Below are 23,725 nucleotides of genomic sequence, written 5' to 3'. Positions count from 1 at the left end.
CTGAATCAGGTCACCTGGATCATGCATGCCAGCTAATAATTAGGGCAGTGTGAAAACCAATACTATTTTGCCAACTTTTTGGAAGCTTCCAAATTTGTCCTCGGTTCCACTGCAAACCAGAGCATCTCTCAAAATGTCCTGTATGAAAGTAGAGCCTGACCTGCCCCAACCTAGCACCGATCCTGAAGAAAGCACCTTTGGTGCTTTGGACTTTGAGAAGGGCCAGCTCCGGCATGTTGGCTTTTTGGCTTGCCGAGTGCCCAGTCTGGTACGCTGGTGCTGCCTGCACGAGACGGGTCTGGCACTGCATGGGTGGCGGAGACATGGTCTCGCTTCACCATGGCGGGGCGCCGGAGCCCGCGGGATGAAGGCGGCATCCTCCAGTCCGGCATTTCATCTCTCCACTGGTGCTAAAAATTAATGAATGTGCTGCAGGACAGCTGTAATGTGCAGGATGAAGACAGGGGCTGCTTCAAGGTGGATTTATAAGACGTCATAAAAAGCAGGGAGCGGGGGTGCAGAACGAAACAAAAGAGCTAATATAGATGCAGCATCAGTGATGTTGGCAGGACCTTGGGCCAACTGATCTCTTTAGATAATACCAAGAAGATTGGGATGGGATAGGTAGCACATGAAATGGTACCACCTGCTGTGCTGGCAGCCCTCCCTCCATAGCATCAACAAGGGACAAACCCAACATCGCTCTTCATCAGCTCTGGAGCCATGGCACTGTGGCTGCAGCCCGCCTGTCAGGCAATGGGCTGCCGGGGCGGGCATGCAGGCAGGCAGCCATGTTAATGACACGATGCTGGATGGCTCAGAGCCACACAGGCAGGAGGGAGCAGAAGCTGCTCTGTGACAGCTTTTCTCCAGCCCCTTCATCCTTCCCCATTACTCTGTCCCACCCTGAGGGAGCCTGGTTCACTGTGGTTTTGCTGTGTTGGGATGTTCCTAGGGTTGCTCCCCTTCTGCTCCCTGGCCACTCTAGCCTCCATGCAGCCCTTCCCTCTGGGAGCCTTTCCTAGGCTCAGCTGCTGGAGCAGGGATGGAGGCACAGAGCCACTGGCCTGGCTGCACCAACATCTTTTCCCTTTGGCAGTGCCTATTGCTCCTGGGAGGTCACCAGCCCATAAGGAGCGTTTGGGCAGAGCCAAGCTCGAGGGGGACTGTGCCACACCCGTCTTTGTATCCCCCTCTCCTGCACTGGGTGACCCTACTGCGATGGTGCACAGAGAGATGACAGGAACAAGCCTTGTATGTGCACCATTGGGATTTGATCTGGATTATTGTCTGGGGATTGACTGGGAAGGAGATGTGGCCACTGAGCTTTTTCTCTGCATTCTCCTCTTCTGGCACTTAGCATCATAGAATACCCATAGGTATTACTGCCCCACTAGATCTAAATTTGTGCTTTCTTAAAAGGTATTCTGGAGAGCAGAACCCAGTGTCCAGCACCAACCCTGCCTGAGGATCCACAGGCTCCCCCCAAAATCAATATATGGGACAATGAGCCTTGGGTTGCTGCCTGGATCGGCACACTTCTATGTCTGGTTGCTACAGCTAGTGAGGTGGGGCAGGTTTGTGCTAGATGCTGCAGATATAAAACACATGCCAAGGGATGCCTACCAGAAGATCCTATAAACCTCCGGAGAAGCCAGCACAGCCTCCCACCCCAGCCATGTGAGCATCTGTGTACAGCAATACAAGCCAGCTTGGCAGCACTCACTCACTACCAGTCTTCACATACTGTAACTATATGCACTGGAGCATCTGAGAAGATGGAAATAGATAAAATGCACCACAGTGATCCCCAGCCCACCTCTAGGCAGCCGGGACCAGTCCTTGGGAAAGAGGAGAAGGCAGTTCTGCCCAGGCTGCCAAGCAGGCAGCACTGGCCGGCCCAGGCACCTAAGGTGGTCCTTACCTGTACCCATCTATGAAGCTGGCATTGATGTAATCGGAGCCCTCGACACCCCGGATGGGCTGCAGACAGACTCTTGTCAGCTCGTATGGCATGATGTTGACGAGGCGGTTCTTGAATTTGTTGCACGGGAGGTTGGCACTGATGAAACGTGAGGTATGTGCTTTAGAATTGGCCAGCAGCTGAAAGAGGAGGAGACATGTCAGACCCCTGCTGGGGATGCAGCAGTCTGGGGGCAAAAGTGGGACCCTGGCAGCAGGGCAGGCAGAAGTCCCTCTGGGCACACAGCCATGCTCCCTCCTCTGCCTGAGGGAGAGCCGCTGGGGACCAGGTCTTTCTGGACGAGACACATTACGAGGAGGCTGCACCCAGCTGCTCTATTTCACAGTAATGAGTCTGGTTTTCAGTACCGCATTGGCCCCTCTGCTGTGGCATTGCACACCTAGGCACAGCACAGCCTCGCTGCCGGCTTTTGTTGCATGGCTGTAGGTGACAGCAGGGGAACCACCTGCACTGACCCGCTGGCACAGCCCCAAAGCCAAACATAGTGGAGTGGAGACCCACAGCAGCTCTCTGACCCACAAAGGGCCAGGACATGAAGCTTTGTACCTCGCTGAACCAGGGACACATGCCTGGTGGCGCCAGGAAAGGAAAGCTTTCCATCTTCCAACAATGTCTCACTATTTACTTCTCACCCCAGAAGAACCCAAGAAAAATGTGAGAATTGTGACAGTTTTAGGTAAAGAAGATCTATTTTGGGTTACTGTGAGACACTTTATGGTTCTCTTTGAGCCGTGTAAACTGGAGTCATGGTAAATGTGTTACTTAGATCTGCTGGCAGAGACATTCAAACAGAAATCCCTCTTTTTTCCTTTCTCTTTTATTTTTTTTCCTTCCCCTGGCATCTCCAGAGCCACCCTTCTCTCTATGTGTGGCAGCTGATCCTTGGCAGAGGCTCCCTGGAGAAGGACAGGGATGCTCTTTGAGGAGCAATGCAGCCACCTGAGGCCCTCCCATACCCTGCTCCCCAGGGTTTCCCACGCAGTGGACACTGCCAGGGCACAGAGTGGGGCAAGTTTTATTTCTGTTCCCTTGGAGGAACAGCAAATTTTTGTCTTTCTTACAACAGAGTTGCTAGAGTTGAGCCTTATTTTGTGGCTCTCTTGAGAGGTTTCTCAGGGCAGGTGTCACCACAAGATACTAATGCAGCATGGTCTACTGTCCCAAGCCCAGGACACCAGCAGTTCTGGTAACCACAGGACAGAGCTGTTCAGCAGAAAGTCAATATTTTGCCTCTCTGCTCCTTTGTCACTTGGAGGGAATCCCCAGGCGAAGCTGTATTGCTGCAGTTCATTTCACAGCCTGCATGGTCTGCTGCCTCCCTGCATGAGCTATATTCCCCTGCATGCATTCACTGGACTAATGCACCTCATCTGAGAATATGGGCGCTTACCAGAGCTCACTTCCATCTCCAAGGCTGTAATAAATATCTGCAGTTGGCATTCACGGATACAGATAGCAAAATGTGGGCTTGGCTTCTTAAAAACAGTGTGCCTTAAAATACTGCCTTCACCAATTCTAGACACTGAGGCTTGGTGTCGAGGTGGTTAAAAGATAACAGAGCTCAGCACTGAAGAAATGAGACTATAAACGTCTCACATATTTAAATTGGAGCCGTTTCCAGACAAGTTGTTCACAGTAACATCAATTATCACTAACACGATCTGCATCTGATTTTAGATGCAGCTCCCGCCGCACAGTGAACCTAGAGCAGAACGTGCTGCTGAGAACTGCGCATCCATCTGCCTTTTATATCCTCCCCAGAAGCTGCCAATCCAGGGGGGACCATGGCCGACACAAGCTTTACAATTCAAATGTATTTTAAATCACTGCCTACCTGGTTTAGAAACACACAAAAGAGTAACTGTCTGTAATGATGCACGGCTCTTCTCTCCCATCCCCTGGACGAGTGGCCCAGTGGGGCTGTGTGGGCAGAGACAGGGCGCCAGGGAAGGGGGTGCTGGGGCTCTGCCACCAACCTTGAATTCCAGCTCCATTGCAGTAACGCTTTCGCCTGGTGGCACCTGGGTCAGCTTCTGGATGTGAGCAAAGAGGTTGCGTGCAGGCACCTCGGTATTGCCACATGTGGCTGCCTCCAGCAAGGCCTCGTGGATGAAGATGTACTGGTCCTCTGTCTGCACCATGTAGTTGCGCTGAGAGCGCATGCATGTCACGTGGCCGTAGATGTCCACGGTCTTCTCATGCTTCATCCGCTCCAGCATAGCATCGATGACAATGAAGCAACCAGTTCGGCCCACGCCAGCACTGCAGAAATAAGGCATGGGGCTTGAGATGACACTGTCTCCTACAGTTGCCAGGCAAGCTGTGCTCTTGCTTAAGAGAACACCCGGACCTGGAGCTCACAAAAGGGGAGTAAAGGCTGCTCCCCACGCTGAGGGCTAATGAACTGAGCCCCAAACAAGAGGTGACAGGAGGAGCGAGGGAGGGAGGCACTGAAGAATCTGGGAGGCTACTCAGCCATTCTGCTGTCCCCCTTTCACTGATGGAATGGAAAGGACATGGTGTCACTCTGCTGGTCCCTGAGGTGGCTGGCAGCAACTCCACAAGGGAAGGAGAAACGTGTTTACCAGGCAGGGGAGTGACAGCCTATGTGTGTATGAAGTCAGAAGACCTGAAGCCCAGGCTGGGCCCTGGCACCAGTGAAGCCCGTAATTTCAAGCCTGCTTGTTCCCTGACCTGTGTCACTGTTTCCTAACCCATAAAACGAGGACAGCCAGCCTGAGAGGGGAAAGCAGAAAGGTGAGGTCGCGCATGTCTATGCTGAGCCCTTTGCTTAGGCATCGTATGCCTCTCCACTGTTGGAAGGGCAGTAGCAATCTAGTCATCCTGAGAGTACCCTGAAAACAACAGACATGCTGTCGTGACATGTAAACACAGGCAGAGATAGGGAGCTAGACATTTCCTCATTTATGGTGCAAGTCAGATCCTTAACAGGGCTTTAATACAGCTTGTTTGTGTGTTAATTATACCCCACTCCCATCTGAAACAGAGCATGAAAGAAGAGCATTAAACACTGCCGGTAAGGCGTATGCTGGAACAGAATGATGGAGTGGTTTGTTCAGTAATAGTCCCCACTCGGCTGGTATAGATAAATCTTGCCTGGATAAGATGCTGAGCCTTAGTAAACTAATATTTTGCTTAAAGTCATGCTTTCCTAACCTGTGAAAGAGTTCTACTGTAAATACTATGTATGACTGTTCGTAGAGGTCACTGCATGCGTGTCTGTGAATGATGTGCCTCTGAAAGGTACCACCTACTTATGCTGGGCGCAGATCACTTCATTTTTAAATGGTGCTTGGAATTTTACAGGAAAAAGTGTTTTCTGGGGCTCTCCATACAGCGGTGCTGTTTAATCTGACAGAGCAGTAGCAATACAAATGCCACCACTGCATTACTGCTGCTGGTTGCTGTCCTGTTCCCAGCCCAAGCATGCAGTACAGGTTATGCCACTGTGAAACCTTTCCCGCAGGGACAGGAGACCCCACTTTTAACTGGACAGGTTAAAGCTCCTGCAGCCAGAAAGCACGTGCCCAGGAGCAGCTTCACAAACACACAGTCCTACCTGCAATGGACAACCATGGGCCCAGCATCCGGTGGGTTACAGGCCTTGACCCGTCGCAAGAAAGCTAGGATTGGGGTGGGGTATTCTGGTACCCCGTGATCGGGCCAAGCCATGAACTGGAACTGTCGTAGCTCTCGCTTCTCACTGGAGCCGTTCTGTTGAAGACAAAGAGGAGTTGTTTTGCATGAGAACAGTCTCATCCTAGGATCGGGAACCCACTGATGGGGTAACAAGGTACCCAGCTGCCTGGGGAACAACAGGCATGTAATGCTGTGTATGTATTGGGCTTTTGCCACTGTAAATGTGGAGGCAAAGTGTAGGCTTCTTGCTAGGCTTCTGAATGCACAGCTGCCCTGTGGAAAGCCAGCTGATACAGAGAGCAGATCAGCTCTGTGGGAGCGGAGCACACTAACGGGAAGGTGAAAGACTCCTTTCTGCACAGCATGGGGTCACTACCCACGCACTCACTGCACGTTCAGGGAAAAGCGGGCATTGGGCATGGAAGGGCCGCAGCAGCCAGTTCCCTCCCTGCTCCTCTGCATCATGGGTCTCTCTGGGACGGCTGATCAGCTCATGCTTGCAGAGACTGCCCTGCTCCTGTCTCAGCTTGGCTGAGTGATCTATGCAGCAATGCTGCAGGACTGGCTGGGTGACTGCTGGGGGTGAGATGCCTTCCTGGGTCGTGAGTGTGAGCGTGTCCCCATCGCACATTGCTGTGCTGTCTCTGGTGTGGCCCAGACTCAGTCACGCACAGAGGCAGCCCGCTGCAAAGCCTGTTTGCATTGCTGCTGCTAGCACTGCCCCCAGGGATTTCCAAACACTAATGAGGTATGTGGCAGGGAGGAGAGAAGGGCTTACACACACGTCAGCATGGCCCCTCCATTTGCATTATTAGTGACAGGAGTGCTAAGAATTCACTGCTTCCCATGTTGTCCCTCTAATGGGAGGACAGCTGTTACAGGTACACTCGCCAGAGGCAAGCACGGTCCCCGCTCTGGCACATCACAGGGTCTGAATGCATACAGGAGAGCATCAGGTATCCTGGCCAAAATCCGGTGGTGGCCAGATGCACAACCTGCAGCCAATCTCCCACTGCAGCCCAGCTGTGAGAAACGGCCCATGTGTGGACTAGCCACACACTTGGCTAAGCCGGGCACAGCCGGCAGCCTCTGCCTGTGGGCCGTGCAGCAGCCTGCAGCATCAGGGAGCAGCTCTGCGTTACCTGGAGCAGGAACAGCCCAGCCAATGCCATACCTTGTACAGTGCAAAGGTGCGGACGGTGTAGGTTGCCAGCTCAACTGTGTCCAGCAGGGTCACCTGGATCATCCCATAAGTTTCTGTACCCCGGCTTGGCCAGTACTGGTCACACTTCACCTGTGGGGAGAGGAGGAGAAAGGGTCAGTGCTTGGCTGCTGGCTGGGGCATTTGGGGTGAGGAACAGGGCTCTGTCCTTCAAAGGGTAAAGACAGAAAAGAGTCACTGTGCAGGGGGGCCTGAAACAGCCAGATTTCCTTCTCCTGGAATGTCTCAATTCCCAGCACAAAAGCTGCACACCCTGGGCTCCTTTCCACAAGATTCATATTCAAAGAGGGATTTTTTTTTTTTGCCTCCAGACACAGAAGCAAGAGCAGCACCAGGTATGAAGACAGCATGGAGCAACTGCCAGCAGTGATTTGTGCCTGCTGTAATTTTTCTTCTCTGCCTCCTGTTTGGGAAGGTGGGGACCTTTGGGGTTGTGCTTGCAGCATCCCCCTGCCTGAGTTCTGCCTGGATGGAGAGAAGGTCGGCACCTGCGGGTTGGTGGGAGGAGAGCTGGTGAAGCAGGGCAGAAAGAGTGGTGGTTTCTCTGGGGAAGGCTCTGCTTGAGCGCAGGTGAGGTGAGGGAGATGCACCTTATATCCCCACCAACTCCCCGCTATCCCAGCCTAAAGTCCTTGACCCAGAGGCACTGAGCTGAAACAGGATGCAACTCCTGAGTCCAGCATGGCGGACAACACCACAACAACACATACTACCTTTTCCCATAACATCCGTAGTTCCCAGTGTAACCCTGCCAGAGTGGCCCCCAGGCAGCAAACCACCCTGGTGAAAGACGGGACACAGCCCACACCAGGTCTCCAACCTGGATGCTGTGTCCACGGGGCTGACCCTGCCACCCTTTCTGCATTGCCATAGGCTCAAGTGGATTGGGCATCCCCGAGATATGCAAACTTGCCCTTCTGGCAGGTGGCACATCCCTGCAAATCTACATCTCCCAGGTGTTTCAAAAACTGCTCCACAGCAAGGCACAGATGGCAGCTGAGACACAGACACAACTTGTTCTCCCTCTGCAAGAAGACACAGACTGTGGCCAAACCATTCCTTCAGCCCCTTCCTGCAGGCAGCACTGTCCCATCACGAAAACTCCCTAGAGAACCCCTGCCGTGCAGCATCCTTTATCTCCTCCTTCCCAACTCCACAGCCAGAGCACTTTGAGCTACTGGTCACGGCTCCTGCTGCAGATCACTTGGCAGAGAGCCCTAACACATCCCCAGGGCCCCATCCCTCTGTCCCCTTCATCTCTCTCTGCATCCCTCCCTGCTCACCTGCTGATGCCCTCCTCCTCCTCCTATTCACAGCTCAGTGTTTGCAAACTACTCCTCCGGTTTTGTTCTCTCCAGCCCCAAGCTCCCTATTTAATTTGGCACCTTGAGCATCCCTATTTCATCTGGCACCCGGCTCCCACAGTGCCTGGCTGACAGGAGGAAGACTTCATTCCCACCCATGTGCACTGCACCGAAAATGGTTTCCCGCCCTAGGAGAGAGGAGTGAATGGAAGATCATCTGTGCTTGTCAAGGAATAGTAAACTTAATTATTAGCCAAGCATGTTTACAGGGTAATGTGTGGGAAGGGAAACAACAGGCTTAATTAGAAATCAATGAAGTTCTGCCTTTTAATTGAAGGCACTTTAAGCAGGGTGGGGCTTGTGAGAGCTAAGAGCTCTCATCCTGCACTCTGCTGCTGGAGTGCGGCAACCTGGGGTCAGAGGGATGCATCTATCCTTGCTTTTTTGGGGTCTGCTCTTAGTAAGTCCTGCCCTGGCAGAAGTGCCTGGAGCAGGGCTGCCTGATGGGGTACCGCAGGCGCCTGCACGCCCAGAGCAGCTCTGCTGCCTCCTGGTCTCCTGCCATTCAGGCTGCTGTGCTGCCTCGGATCTGTGCTCCCAGTATGGCAGGCCCTGCACAAACTTCAGAAGATTTCTCTTCCTCACTTGGCACAGAGCAGCCCGTTATTTTACACTGACTAGCTGCAGAGCAAACAACTTGGAGGTCACAAACCTTATTTCACAGCTAAACTGATGTTATCCTCACAAGTGGGTGGTAGCTGCTGCTGCATCTCCAGCCACCTGAGTTTGCCTTACCTGGCTCGGGGATGATGTGACCACTCTCTAAAGGAGGTGAGGGGAGGGCAGAATGGCATCCTGCAAATGCTGGGGACAGCCACTTGCTGTGTTGCCCACAGTGTGGTTCACAGCAGAGCATGTGCCTGTACCTGAGCCCACATCCGGGGAGAGCGGTCCCCTCCTGCCACCCGCATGCTACAGGGCTGCGTGTGCTTGAGCACAAAACAAACTTCAGAGGAGTTCCCTGTGCGGGATAATAGCTGAGCCTGGGCTGGTAATTGAAAATTATTTATTCATGACCAGATAAGAGTCAGTCACATTTTCTGCCAAATTTACCCATAATGTTTATGCCCCATTTTCAAGCTCTGTAAATTTTATGCTGAAGCCGATGCACTGTGGCACTAAAGCAGATAAGAGATGTTTTCTTCTGGCAGTGCTTGCTTCTCATTAACTTAAGGAGCACAGTAATGTCCTGAACAGACATTTATTGCAGCTTTGCTGAGTGGTTCCTGTCCCTCCCCTTTGATGCCCCGTGCCCAAGAGCAGCCGGGCACCTCTCCTCAGCTCAAGAGCTGTGCTCTGCTCCCAGCCCCGCTTGCAAGCTCCAGATGGCATCACTGCCAGTGGAGGGCTGGAGTGGGACATGGCTGCCAGGCCCTTCTTCCCCAGAGCTCTTGAGCACCAGACTCTTTGCACCCCTGCCTGGGGACATGAAGTGCCAGAGGAGATCACACCCCAGGGATGGCTGCTTGGTGCTTTGGGCTGGGACAGAACAAGCCACGGATGCTGTTCTGGGAGACTTCGCTCTGCTGGGCTCTTGGGGATAGCCCAGGGTGGGAGAAATCCTGCTTTGAATACCTCTCTCGTGCAACATACCCCACCTGGGACACGCCACGCTTACAGATTCGGGAAAGCTAATCTACAATGTGTGTTGCTGAACCGCCACCAAATGATTCTGAAACTGATTGTATAGCTTTGAAGGCAGCTAAATTGCACAATCCAGCCATTTCTATCCTTTATGTGCCTCTCGCTTTGTGAAAACATGAAAAAGGGAGGATGATTTGGACCATCAAGCCAGCTGAAATTGCAGACCATAAAAGCTGATACTCTTTAAAGATTCCCACACCACACCACACCCCCACCCCCCCTGCAGCTCAGGAGCCTTTTAAAGCAGTGTCACCCCTACAGGGCTCCAAAGCTGCTGCTGGTCCCGATTGGTTTATCTACTCACAGCACTGCCAAGGGGAGTTGCGAGCTTGCTTGGGAAGGTGGCAGAGCCTGCTCTGCACTGGGCATCTTGCCATGAGGCCCTGCTGCCCACCCCAGGCTCTGCAGCTGGACAATCCTGTGCTTGTGCCGAAGCCCCTGGGCAAGGGGACTTTCAAGCAAGGTCACCGTGGGTAAAGCTGTGACACCATGTGACTGCCTTGGAGCAGTGCTGTCCCAAGCAGTGTGAACATCAGTAGGCAGCAATGCTGCAGGGACCCAAGGGGTTGCATCAGATGAGGTTTGAAGGCTCTGGAGTGGAGTAAACTGTAAAACAGTGACTCATGCTAAAAGCTGGGAGCAATGGGCAGTGACCGGGATCTTCCTTGGTGCCACAAAGCTGTGCTCCTAAGTGACCTCTAGCCATCACCAAAGGGGCATGAAGAAAAGCAGAGCAGGAAGGTGGCTGAAAGCCATCCTGCCTTGTAAGATGCTGTAGAATCCAACAAAAAAACCCAGAGAAAATAATCTCCTGCAAGTCCACATCCCAGCTCCCCACCAGGGCCCTCCTGTGAGTGGGTGCCCTGAGGCACCCACAGGGTCCAGCAAACACATCCCAGGAAAGCCCTTGCTGTGCAGGTCTCGTTTGACTTTTGAGTGGCGGGGCTTCCCCACTGCCTCCCCTGGCAACCTGCCTCCCCTGCAGTGCCTGAGAAAACTGCCCATTTCTCATTACTGCTGGGGATGTGCCAAAGAGCCAGCAGGGCATGGGCAGGTGGTGTCGGGGAGCGAATCCTGGGGTCTGGGTCCAGTCTGCTCAGCCTAGAGCCCCTGGGCAGTACACCCAGTCAGGCAGGCTGCCTGCAGCTTCTACGAGGGCTCTGGTCACTCCCTGCCCATGACAGGGATTCACAGTGCCTGTCCCGTCACCAAAAGCTTAACCACACGTGTTGTGTTTGGGACAGAAATCAATGCTGCAAGAGGTAAGTGCAGGATGACGTGACAGGGAGCATGCTGGGGGGAGATAACACACGGCTCAGCAGCACAGTTGTCTCAGGCAAAGACAAGTGCCTGTGGGGTCAAAGGAAACCCTTTATCTTTGAGAAACACGCACCTTGGAGTGTCTTCCCATAACTAAGCAGCCCAGAACTTAAGTGAGTCAGGACTCCAGGCATGGATTTACTTGGCAACCTAAAAGGGCTTTTCCTCGTACTTCAAATATACGCTCCATCACTGAAATGTGAAGGCTCAAAGAAGTCCCCATATAACCCCCAGCTGCAGAGAGCAGTTGATCAGCAGCTTCTGATCTTGCGTAGCCCATGTGCCAAGCCCTGAGCCGCAGGACAGGTCAGGTTAATTTACCTCCCTGTTTGGGCTGGGGTGGGTGACAGCGGTCGTAGGACAGAGTAGGCAGGGCTGTGCAGCGGGAAGCACAGTGCAAAGCTGGGGTTGGATCTCTAGAGGCAGCTCATCTCCAAGGAACACTGTTTTTCCCTGCAGGCTGTAGGGCATTTGTAGAGCCGGGGAAGCCCACGAACAAAGCCTATTTTTGTACAGGCAGGAAAAGCAGATCTGTTTTGCCATGGTAATCGGTTGTTCCAGCTGCTTCCTCCCATCCAGCAAGGGCTAGGACACCCCTGCGAGCATTTCAGTGCTAAAGTTTTGAAACTGAGGGAGAGCATGTGGGTAAAAGTTTTAACTAAAGCCAAACTTGACAGTTTCTGCTTCTCAAGAATGAGCTTATTGGGCTAAAAATAACCAGTGCTTCACAGCTTGAGCACACAGTCCCTTCTCCTGCCGTTGGCATAGCAACACTAAAATATTCTGCAAGTACAAATGCTTACCGCTAAAATTTTACTTTTAGGAACAAAATGAATCATGAGAGGCAGAAGCTGCCTCCTGCTTGGGCAGGCTTTGCCTGAAGGGTGTATCTGGGCACGGGAGCACTTCGGTCACAGCTTACGAACTCCTTCTTCAGGGGCTGACTAAGAACCTCTGTCACAAGATGCCATAAGCGCCATCCACAGCAAGGGCTCCTGCTCCTTCCTCTTCATCTCACGCCTTCCCCATGGTTTGCAGGCAGCTTTGCATTTTTTACATCAGAATATCTAATCTTGGCAGTATGAGCCAATCGTTTATACATGTTGTCATTGGACAAGGCACAAATTAGTCTTGCTATTGCAATGAGACCCCGTCAGCCATTCCCCTGCATCGCCAGAGATGCCAGGGCCCTGTCAGGCTGCAGGATGCTGCTGATACCACCTACCCATTGCAGCTTCTCAGCTTTTGGGACGCATTGCCCAGGCTTTCAGGGACTGTCAACACTCCCCATCTCAGAGCTTTCCTCTCTCCCTTTGGTGTAAGTGATGTGGGCAGGGAAAGGATGGCTGTGCATGCAGACACGCAGGCAAGACAGGGGTTAACGAGCAGTACAGAGACAGGAGGTTTTGCCACTCTTTTGCCCCATGGGGATATGCTTAAAAGGCACTTGTTGCTGGGGTGCCTGCAGCAGTGAGCCACTGGACCTGCCTCTCCCTGGATGCCCTTAGCTGTAAAGTGTTACCATGCCTCTCTCCTCCCCCACCCCCCCCAGCTCCAGAAAAGAGAGGAAGCACACACTGTACCCTGGACTTCTCCTCCAGTCTGGTCATCATAACTATAGTTGCTGTTCTCTGTTCCCACACCATCCTCCAGAAGTCGCTGAGGGTTTCTGGCAGAGGTCCCTGCGTGGCGATGTAGGCGTTCTGCTTCCGATATCCATCAATATAATTGGCATTGATGTAATCACTGCCTGGGACCCCTGCGGAGAAAGAGGGCAAAGCTTTACTCCAGGGCCAGCTCACGACCCTGTACCTATCGCTCTGCTGGGCCATGCAGGCAGGGGCAGAGGCTGGCACGTTCACAAGGCTCTTGACAAGTCTCCTTTACAGGGTGATGCCAGAATCTCTCCCAGGGATCCTGCAAAGGACAGGGATGGTGCCTGAATGAAGAAGAACCCTTTGTAACTCCCACATTAATGCAACAAGCAGGCAGCAGGAAAGCAGAGAGACAGCTGCCATCCGCACACAAAGAGAAATTCACAGGCAGGAATATTAAGGAGCTCGTTTGGCCCCAAGCAACCGATTGAAATAATTGTCTTAAATTCACCAGCTATTTGTTATGGTCCTACAGCACCTTTTAAAAATGAGGCTGCTTCATTAGATTGTCTCTGCTAGCAGGGGATGTCAGGCAGGGATATCCTCCCACCCCCTCCTGCAGAGACGAATATCCCAGAGGAGCCAGAGCCCTTCCTCCCACCACCACTGAAACCCTCTTCAGTGTGAGACCCCCCCTCTGCTGCCGGCTGGCAGAGGCTGCTCCAGCTCCCACTCTGCCTCCACCACTTTAAGGAAAGGACTTTCTTGCAAAGGCCTTTAAAATGCAAACACGCAGTTACTAAAATAAATTCGGCAAAGCAGAGGCCTGGGGCTGTGTTTCCAAACCCTGCTCAGCATGGGCTGCCCGGGGTTCAGGGAGGGAAAGCAGCGGGAATCTCCTTGTCTTCCAAAGAGAGCGCATCTGCATTTCATTAGAGGAAGGAAATAAAGCTGGGGGTCTTCCCTTCGCCCTTTTGTCCTGGGGAATTTTCTACAGGTCCCAGCAGTCTCCAGCAGAAACAAACTGCTGGTGGCTCTGGGGGAGCAGCAGCAGCTGGAGTGCAGCACCCGGCTCCCTTGGCATGGGCGGTGGGGACCTGGCAGGGTGCTTTGGGAACGGTTCCCAGGAAGACACAGACACTACTTACAGCAACTGAGTCAGGCTGGAAAACAGGGGTTCCCCCATATGCTCAGCCCACAGCTGTGTAACAGGGTTTGCCCACCATCAAGCATGCCAGGCCTTCGCATAGCTCCTGCTGCTTAACAGGCCTTGTTGCAAGGGGCCATTTGGACCCCCTCCTCCTCCTCCTCCGGAAGAGGATGAGTGGTGCATTAGCATTAGAAAAGACTCTTCCATCCCAAGAAAAAGGATGCTAGTAACTGCAGGGCCACAAAGCCAGGCCCCAGTCTCTTCCCCAAGCAGGGGTGCATTGAATTAGCTGAATCTTCCTCATCCCCCATGAGTGGGCTCAGTTCTGGTGCACAGATCTGGGTGCTGATTTATGAAACAGTGGGAATGGGTGAGCCTGGGCTTTGGTACCTGTGATCCACCTCCTCTGTGTGCAAGGGGACTGCAAAGCAGGCATAAAAAGCATGTATTAGCCCAGACTCCAGAGATGTGGGGCTGGTTCTTGGAGCCATGGGGGTCAGTGCTATGAACACCAGGGCTTGATGCATCTCCCATGGAGCACGGGGATGCGTGGAGCCTGATGTCCCAGGGGAAGGGGCACCTCATCCTGTGCAGCTCTGGGCACTTACTTGGGAGCAAACACCGACAAGTCCCACAGGAAAATACCAGCCCTGCAGTCGTGTTGGGACAGAGAGTGGTAGGGCTAACAGTGCTATGTCCCACCATATGCCGAGGTGGGCAGCCGAAGTCACACAGTGGGGCCAGCGGTGAGAAGGGAAGCTGCTGGGACAGACATCTCTGCTGGCACCAGCAGTAGCAAGAAGCAACCACACGGGGCACAATGCTGTGAGGACATTGGGAAAGCAGGGGCAGCTCTTCCTCTCTTCTTGCCAGCATTTTGCTCATGCTGATGCTGGAGATGTTTCTTGATGTTTGCCCCTGCTCGACTGACAACAGGGAAAAAGATAGTCCCCTGCTACAGCCAAGTTTAGCTGTTTGCTGGGATGCCCACTCCGGAGTCACTCTTACCATCGATGGAGGTCAGGATGACACGTGAGTGGTCATAGGCAATCACGTTTGCATAGCGGTTTTTCGGTTTATTCACTTCCAGGTTGGAGTTCTCCCAGGTGAACTGCTGCCCCGGATCAATGGACTGTGGAGAGAAAAGAGAAGGAGGGAGTCAGGAGCAGTTACAGCACAGCAGGATGCTGCAGCACTGTGTTTCAGTCCGGAAATCTGCATCTCCCCACACACTTCTCCCCAGGCCAGACAAAGCTTCCATGGGTGTCCCCAGCAGCAGTGTCAAGCCAGACCACACCGAAACCCAGTCCCCGGTGGGACCTGCCTCCTGTGACCTGCAGGCAAAGCAGCCCATTGCTAGGGTAGCCTGCTGCAGATGAGCCTTCACCTCCACTCTCGCTGCGTGCTCATGCCTTCCTCTGGAGCTACCCATCAGCAGAAAGTTGGTCTTATGCCAGGACTCCACAGAGACCTGACTGCGCAATTCTTGACCTAGTGGTTTTATTAGCTGTTGAACTGCAGTCTTCTGAAATATAGCAAGCCCTGGGTGTCTTGTGCCCCAGGAGCTTTGGGCATTAGTGTCCTGTAAGACAGCCTATGAACTTTTGCCAGGGAATAGTCATGAAAATTGACAGGTTACTATCCACTGCTCCAGCTACTTATGCAATGTAAACATCTCTCGTTTGAGTTAATAGAGTGACGAGGAACTATAAACCTGGAGAAGAGACATGGTTATAAATCTTGGCCAAAGGCCCACATGCTATGCAACTGCCTGAAAAGCACACATCCCAATCCCACCTGTGTCCTGGCCTCGCACATCCAATATTTCTCCCACAAGCCATAGGTTGGTGCACCTGGTACGCAGCTCCTCCGTGGCCAGGCAGCCCCTTCCCAAAGCCTTTCCTGTCGTCTTTGTCCATGCACAAAACAAGGGGAAAAAGGACCATCCCCAAAGCACCCCTCTGACATGAGATGGCCTCTTTGGCTGAGAGATACATGAGGCACCCAGATAAGACAGTTGCCTCATGCAGGGACTTGCTGTGCACATGCAGCCCTGGGCAAGCCCGGGGCAGGCAGCTACAGCAGACATCAGTCATCCCATGAACTCCCTCCCCCCGAAATTACCACCACAGTCAAAGCCTTCTTAAAATCATGCTCCAGCTCAGGGTCCCTGAAGCTTCACCGGCCCACAGGCAAAAGCATTGAGCAAACAGGCCAGGGGAAGTACCGCGTGTTATTCTCTCTGCAGGCATCCACGTTCATCGCTTGGCAGACAGCCATGTCAGAAGGTTTCTCAGGCATTAAAACGCCTGCGAGTCTGTCAGCTCTGGATCAGCTGTGAGCAAAAGGCTGAGCTAGGAAGCACAGTTCCCTGACTGGGCTGACCTCTGCTCAGCCCCATCAACCGCCTTCTGTGCGCAAGGTGACACCCATCGCCGTCCCCGACTCTCCTGCGCTGTTGAGCAGGCAATTCCCAAGCAGCCAGCAGTGGGTGTGGGCACCCAGCTCCAGTATGGAGCACAGGCACTGCCCGCATCGCCGCACAGGCCCTGAGGGCTTTGCAGCACATGCAGGGCACGGGCCAGCGCTGTGCTAGGTGGCTGTTGCCCATCCCCACGTGTGGTCCACATCACCAGCCCTCCCCACAGCAGCAGGCTGCCCACAGGCAGAGGGACCAGCATTGACGAAAACGCGCAGGAGGATGTGACATCACAGCGATGCTAATAGGTAGTTTGGGAAATGTAGGATGTAAATAGACATTTCCTACAGAAAACCTGTAATTTTCTATTATCAGCATAATAAGCAGGCAGCAGCAGCGCTCAGAAGCGCTGCAGCAGGGATGGTGGGAGAGGAGACCACAAGCACCGCTTCTGGCTGGAAACCCACCGGTGTGGCTGCCACAGCCCCTGTGCACCCCTCTGCCCAGGCACAGAGACGTCCCAGCACAGCTCATGGCTCTCTGGGGCACTTCATTTCATTCAGGCACCTATATTTTGTTTTCAGGATAGGCTGCTCACTGAATCAGCTCTTTGGATGCTCTCCTCCCTCAGCTGTGTGGCAGGGACAACTGCTGCGCACCTAATAGTGGGGCTGAACTGGAGAAGGGCAATAGAAACGGTCAAAGGCGTGAAAAAGGAAGATGAACAAAACGTGGAAGGACTTTTCTGTTTGGAGTAGAGAGGAGCGAGAGGGGCTTTGATACCAGTCTAGTCAATCCAGAGCACACTGAAAGAGAAGCACAAATAGACAAACTAAGGAGGAAAATCACCCAATGCCTATTAAAGACATAAATACCACTTCTTTTTTTGAAAAAGGTGGCCTTAGTCTGTGCAGGCAGCCCACGCAGAGAGCTGGCTAGCTGGCGGTGGAGCTGAGACTGGCCCTGAAGGTACAGGTGAGCATCTTCCTGCTGCTGAGGAGCAACACAAGAGAGCACCAGCCCTGCTTGAACTCTGTGAACGCTCACTCAGCGCTAGGCACAGGTGGGTGCTGGAGCGACTCCTCCTTTCGCGGCAGAGGCAGCGAGAGCTCAGTGCTCAGTTCATGCTCAATCTACGCTTCAAATCACTGCCAAAAGGCTGCAGGGCTGCCCGAGCTGTGGGGTGCAGTGTGCTTTACACAGCAAGTCTGCGTCCTGCCATAGCAGTGGAAAGGGTTATTTCCTAAGGGAGACAAGGCTGCCAAGAGCCCCCAGAACCGAGGAGGAGCATCAAGGTGTTGCCATTAGGGTTAATTGCTTTGATGTGCAACTAGGATGTGCAGAAATGGTCTAATCATCAGCAGCCTCTTAAGAGGGCAAACAGGTGAGAAAGTCAGAAGTAATACAGCACCTGAGTGCAAAGAGGCTCTAATTAAATACTCCTGCAAATTAGTGACTCATTTAGAAGTAAAATGATTTAATTTAAACTCTGGTGATGAATTAATGTACACCTGTTCCCCCCTTTAAGGCAAACAAATGAGTAAATAAACGGGAGTATGATGGGCTGCTTGGAGAGCAGTTGAAACCCTTACATGGAGTGGTGGTTGGCAAGTCTTGTCCCATCTCCATAAGATGCTCTGCAGCCCCTGACTACAGCAGCACTGCCTTGTCTCCACACCTTGCTCCACAACCACTTGAGCACTGGGAGTCTGCTCTTGTTCCTTTCTGGGGCTCATGGGAATCACCACTCCACTCCAAAACTTGATCAGAGTAACACTTTCAACTCATTCTTCCTAGAAAGCAGAAGGTCTGGGAAATTGGAAGGAAATGAGCCAGGAACAAACTTAAAAGCACCATGACTTTTAGTTTTGCTTTGCTTTAAAGTGACAGGGGAGATGTTGTAAGACAGCAAGTGCAAATTAAGGAAAAGCCCAATTAGTAAAACTCCTCCTTCCCAGCATGGAAGTGCAAGGAGCAATCTCTCCAAAGCAGCTCAGGGATCCCTGCTGCTACTGCCATCAACATAAAGACAGAGCGAGACCATTGAAACAGGACTGGAAAAGGCTCCTTCCTCGACAGACTTGACAGCACTTCACAAATGCCTGGAAAACATCCCTGGGTGCTAGTTTGCCTCTCAAGATACGGTCCACCTTGGGTTTGCTGCTCTCCTTCCTCAGTGCAGCTCCAAAACCCCTCTGCATGCAGAGTCCCTGCAGCTGCCTCCGCTGCTGGCGGGCATGGGCAGCCCACGCAGGCAGACCTCTGGGGCAGCATGGCAGCTCGGCTGGCCCTGACTGTGGTAGCCGAGGACCTGGGCACCCACAGCCCCGTGCTGCTCTGCAGCCCACGCGGCTGCACAAGGGCATGGGGAGGGGAAGGAGCTCAGGCTGTGAGTGTTTCCCGGCCTCCTGTGAAATAAACTACATTAGCACAGGCATTGACCACTGTCAATCTGCGCTGCGTCTCAAATGAGGACATAATGCGCTCCTGAATCAATCACTGGCAGCGCTTCAGCCTTATTATTCTTATTACTGGAACGTGAGTGCTGTGTGCCTGCCAGGCAGCTTCCCGATTAGCCCATTAAACCCACAACATGTGGCTCCCCAGGTGCTATCTGGACCCCGGGTCCAGCACCTCCTGGACTCACCGGCCCCAGGGACCCAAGCACCTCTCCTGCTGCCTAAGCTGCTTTGCTAGGGCTGCAGGCATGCAAGGTGCAATGTCCTCGGTGGCTTTAAGGGAAATGCAAGCCAACACAGGATTTGGGCAGGCCAGCAGTGTTCCCCACAGTTTTGTACAGAGAGAAAGGGACTGCAGCCTCCCCACCACACTGGGAAGCAGGAGCACAGCCAAATCTCATGCACAACCTAAAGATTATCAAGGACTAACATACCGGGCAGTGGCACGCTGCCTGACTCTCATCACCTCCAGCCTGCTCTGCTCCCAGGGGCCGTCCACTGGAGGGACACGCTGAAGGGACTGGGCACAAAGGGCAATGGCCACAAGTTGCAGTTTGGGCGTACGGAAAACATTTTCCCCTGGGAAGGTGTGCAGGGTCTAGCCCAGAAGTGGCAACAGCCACATGGGAAGAGGAACCAGTCCTGGTCAGAGCCAGTCTGTCCTGTGTTTGATAATAGCAACAAAGGGGACAGCAAGTGCTTGGCTTGCTGGATCCCACAGTGAAAGTGCAAAATGTGGGGGGGATGTGTGTGCACACTTGTTTGTACCAGTGCAGGTACCCCCCACCCGAGGACAGGATCCTGCTCCATGTTCACACGCTGCAGCATGGGAAGGTGGCCCACAGGAGGAGCTCCAACACAGCTGCAGTGCCCGCCACAGCCCGCAGATAAATAATTAAGGGGCTCAGCCTCCCTTCTACTTATTTAATTCCATTAATCCCACACTGTAAATTCACTGTAGCTCTCACTGTACACTAAAAATGAAATACTCTCCTGGTGCGGCCGGGCCAGGAGCTGCTGCCAGACCCTTGCGTTCTGCTCCCCCCGGCTCTGCTGCATTCCCAGGAGAGCGTGGTGGTGGGGGTGTGCTATGCCCCATGCCAGAGCAACCAGCAGCAGTTAACTGTGCCTGCAGCCGGCTTAGCTCCCAGTACCTGCAGTTCAACCCCTCCTTTCGCACCAGGGGTACCAGCAGGTCCAGTTGGGATTGCTCCCTGCCCGTCTGGGGTGAGGGCTAATGCGTGGCTCGGGAGCCGGCCATCGCTGCAGCCAGCACACAGGTCCCTCTGTGCTGGCTTTGCTGCACAGGCTACTCGGCCACACGGGCTGGCAAACTGGTGTGAGCAATATTATTTGTTCTCTGACCTGTGGGAATGGAGGCCATACGGCTCTGAGAAATCTCTGCCACCCTCCCTGCTCCCTTCCCAGGCATGCAGGGAGGTGCTGACAGGTCTTGTTTTGTGTCACCTGTGTCTAGGTTACCCTGCTATTGCTTGCACAACCAAGGCAAGCGCCAGACTGATGGCTCTGGGCAGTTGACCTCAGTGGTTAAAAGTGCTGTTAAATATTTGCTCTCCGCCTGGGGTGCCACTGCTCCTGGAACGTGAGCCATCTGTAAACAGCCATCCACCCCATGGAGATATTAGGCTGCTCTGCAAAAACACTTAAAATGCAACAATTCCAAAGCACAACTAAACAGCAAGTGGGCCTTGGGGGTTCATTTGTGATGCCTTTGTCCCTCGGCTCTCCCTGCTCAGCTGCACTATGCCCGGTCCTGCAGCACTATCATGCCACGGGTAAACAGGGTCGGGGCCTCCATCTTTTGAAGTGCTGGGTCACCACTCAGCTCTGCATAGGTCTGGGGCTCACACTGTCCCAGGGAGAGCGCTGGGACTGTATCATCACTTAATGACTGCAGTTGCACAGAATTTGGCGAGCTGTGGTTCCCTGCCTCTGCCCGTGCTGGGAAGCACAAGCTCCCGCAGGGGCTGCACAGCCTGCTCCCCTCCCACCTCCGCTATTCCCGCATCCACTCTGCAAATTCCCTTACTCAGCAGCGCATGCCATGCCCGTCCTGCCCTCCAGCCCTCCCACCACAGGCCCCAAAGAGAGCTGTTGCCATGCCAAGCCTGCAGACACAGGGACCGGGATGAGAGCAGACCCATTGCTGCAGCAATCCTGCACAGGCGGCTGCTGTTCTCTGCAAACTCAATCCAGGATTTTTCTCACTGGCATCTCAAATGGGAAATGACTGTACTGATCCCCACATACCAACAAGAGGCAACCACTTTTGCTTTGGGGTCTATCCTAATATCAAACACTGTACGAGCCTGTCATGTTCAGTAATTTCTAGCTGATGAGGAGTCACATGCAGCAGAATCCAGGGGAAAAAAAATTACATGCAACAATCAGCTACTTAATAGCTGCTTCAACATGAAAAGTACAACTGATTGGTGCTCTCAACCAGCCATGATATTCTAAAGAAAGAGAAATGAGAAGAGAGAGGTTCATGAAAACAGCTAAGAGAATTTACTTAATGCTCATTTTTTCTGAAACAGTTCCCACAGCTCAGTATTATGCTGCAGACTCCAACCGGCGCAGGCCTAGTGCGAGGATGGGAGTGCACAGACACTGGATCCTGCCGAATCTCCCCCCGTGCAGCAGAGGCACAGTCTGCCTGTAGTGCAGCAGACAGCCCTGCTTAACATTTCAGCCGCCTTGGGCCTTTCAACAGAAGGCCCAAGGTGGACAGATATGTCTGTATACCTGGGCACCACTGGCAGGACATACATGAACACACAGGTAACTGTAAGGGAAGGACGTAATTTCTCTAAACATTTCCCAAGTTGCGATGTAATGCTGTAGCTGGTGAAAGCTCAGCTTCTCTCTGGTGTAGACAGCCGTATGCAGAGGGATGGCAAAACCCTCCACTTGGCATCCTGAAGCAAAAAGGACCTTTGTGTCTTCCTCAGATACACACAGCACACCCTTTGAACTAGCTGGAATTCGTCCCTTACCTTCTCAGCACAGAGATCTGCTTTCCCTTTCCTGGCATATATAATCCTACCTCATGGGCAAATGTTCTGATCTCATCTCATAAATCAGTGTAGGTATGCTGCAGGAAGGGGAGACCACAGGCACAGGCAGATAACAATTCAAACAGAAGTGATAACACATGCAAAGGACACTTCCCAAATTTATTCCCTCTTTAATACTAGTGGGGGGTTTATTTACAAGTCCCCTGCAGCTCAAGAGGGTCCTGCACGTAAGCACAGGAAAACATATATCCTGCTGCTGCTGCTCTCATGGCTGCAGAGGAACTTTCCCTGATTTCACAAGTTTTCAACGAATCATCCAGCCCAGAGAGTGGCGAGAAAGGCAAGGCAGCCCTTGTGCAGGTCAGCCCCTTCTCCATGTCTGCACCCCCTTGGCAAGATGTCCTCAGGGGAGGATGGGAACGCAGGGGGTCAGGCTGGGAGAAGTGCAGTGCAGGATGGGGGGGGTTAATCAAACGCCCAGTGTGTGCCTGTGTGTGTGAGAAAAGGCAGCATTGGCGTGGGTGCGGACAGTACCTATCTGGGGGCTCCACTGGAGTTACGGAGGAGGGTGGAAGTGTGATTCAGCAGCACAGGGGAGTTTGCAGCTCAGGACTGCAGCCACAGGGAGAGTGCTCCATGCAAGGCGGGGAACTGGAACTCCTCCAGGGTAGTGGGACATTAGCAGAGTTTCTGGTGACAGAGGTGCTGAATGGCGCAGGCTAATGCCAGCACAGTCCAGCAGCAGGTCAGGAAAGCAGGAATGAAAACCTCAATGTGTGTTTGTCAGCTGCAGATGATGGCGCAGAAAGCAAAGCTTTGAATGCAGATAGAAGCAAAGGGGCATGGGATGCCATAGACTGAAACGCCTCAGCCAACCTGCATGGAGGGCAGCCCTCGCAGAGCAAAACAACGAAGTAAACAGAAACAGCCCAGGCGGGTAGACACGAGCTCCCATTCACTCCTAAGACTGTAACCATGGTGGGAGCATGGCGGGCTGCTACGTGTTCAGCTGCAAGGCCTTTTCCCTGTACAAGCCATGCTTCAATCGCTCAAGGCGAGTTCCCACCGCTCTGGGGCTGGCAGGGAGAGCTGGCGGGCTCCCAGGCCTGGCTTGGGGCCCGCACAGGCGATGCCGGTGCGGGGGAGGCACGGCTCAGCTTTCAAGCCCTCTCCGCTGGGGGTCCTGGCCAGCATCACTCTGCCCCCACCGCTCGGCATGCTCTCACGCTCACCTCATACTCCTGGGAGAACTTCAGCCCATCGTTGGCTTTCAGCCTGTCGATGTTGTCGGCGAGGTCCGTCACGGGGATGGGGGGGTGGTCACGCATGCCTGCAAGCGAGACAAGGAGGGAGGAGGGAGAGAAATACGGTTACGGCTCTGCATGGCCGAGGAAGGCTCGACAACAGCATGTGCAGAGCAAACCCGAAAGGTGGACGCAAGGCGAACACGTGTGACTATGTGAAGCGCTGGGCGGAATGGATGGGAAGTTGGCGAGATCACATGGCATGCTGCACACACTCTCAGAGCACGCGGTTCAGTGAAACAAAAAGGAAGGTGATGTGCAGAATGTGCATGACTGGGTGAGCATGCTCGGACAGTACAGCCATTGGGCACACAGAGCAGGCCACGCAGCGGGCAGGGGCTCGGGCAAGCCCCCGGCAGGAACGGGCCGAGGAGATGCTGTCAATGTGCTTCCTGGGCTCCCGCACGGGCTGAAGTTGAACACACTGATTCTCTGGCCCTCTCACCACCAAGGACTGAGGCTGATCCTCTTGCTTACCCCTAACAATGGCATTAGCCAAAAAGAAACTCGCCCAGACCTGCATCAGGAGAAAACTCTGCGGTGTATGTGCACAGCTTTTTGGGTAG

At 53.4% G+C, this 23,725-nt stretch overlaps 1 protein-coding gene across 1 annotated transcript in view; it reads right to left on the bottom strand.

Moving 5' to 3' along the window:
* PTPRF (protein tyrosine phosphatase receptor type F) overlaps positions 1 to 23,725 on the bottom strand; it is a 252,979-nt gene that overhangs the window by 2,751 nt on the left and 226,503 nt on the right. The window contains exons 21-27 of the mRNA XM_082483326.1: positions 23,088 to 23,185; positions 14,948 to 15,071; positions 12,778 to 12,953; positions 6,819 to 6,938; positions 5,565 to 5,719; positions 3,961 to 4,246; positions 1,925 to 2,103 (exon numbers count right to left, since the gene is read on the bottom strand). Coding sequence (XP_082339452.1) covers positions 1,925 to 2,103; positions 3,961 to 4,246; positions 5,565 to 5,719; positions 6,819 to 6,938; positions 12,778 to 12,953; positions 14,948 to 15,071; positions 23,088 to 23,185 — 1,138 coding nt within the window. The remainder of the gene's footprint in view (positions 1 to 1,924; positions 2,104 to 3,960; positions 4,247 to 5,564; positions 5,720 to 6,818; positions 6,939 to 12,777; positions 12,954 to 14,947; positions 15,072 to 23,087; positions 23,186 to 23,725) is intronic.

This window comes from Vanellus vanellus (assembly GCF_965231255.1).
Source record: "Vanellus vanellus genome assembly, chromosome: 5".
In the NCBI taxonomy this organism is placed as follows: Eukaryota; Metazoa; Chordata; class Aves; order Charadriiformes; family Charadriidae; genus Vanellus; species Vanellus vanellus.
Note: the sequence above shows the minus strand (reverse complement) of the source record. Positions and strands in the feature narration are given on the sequence as shown.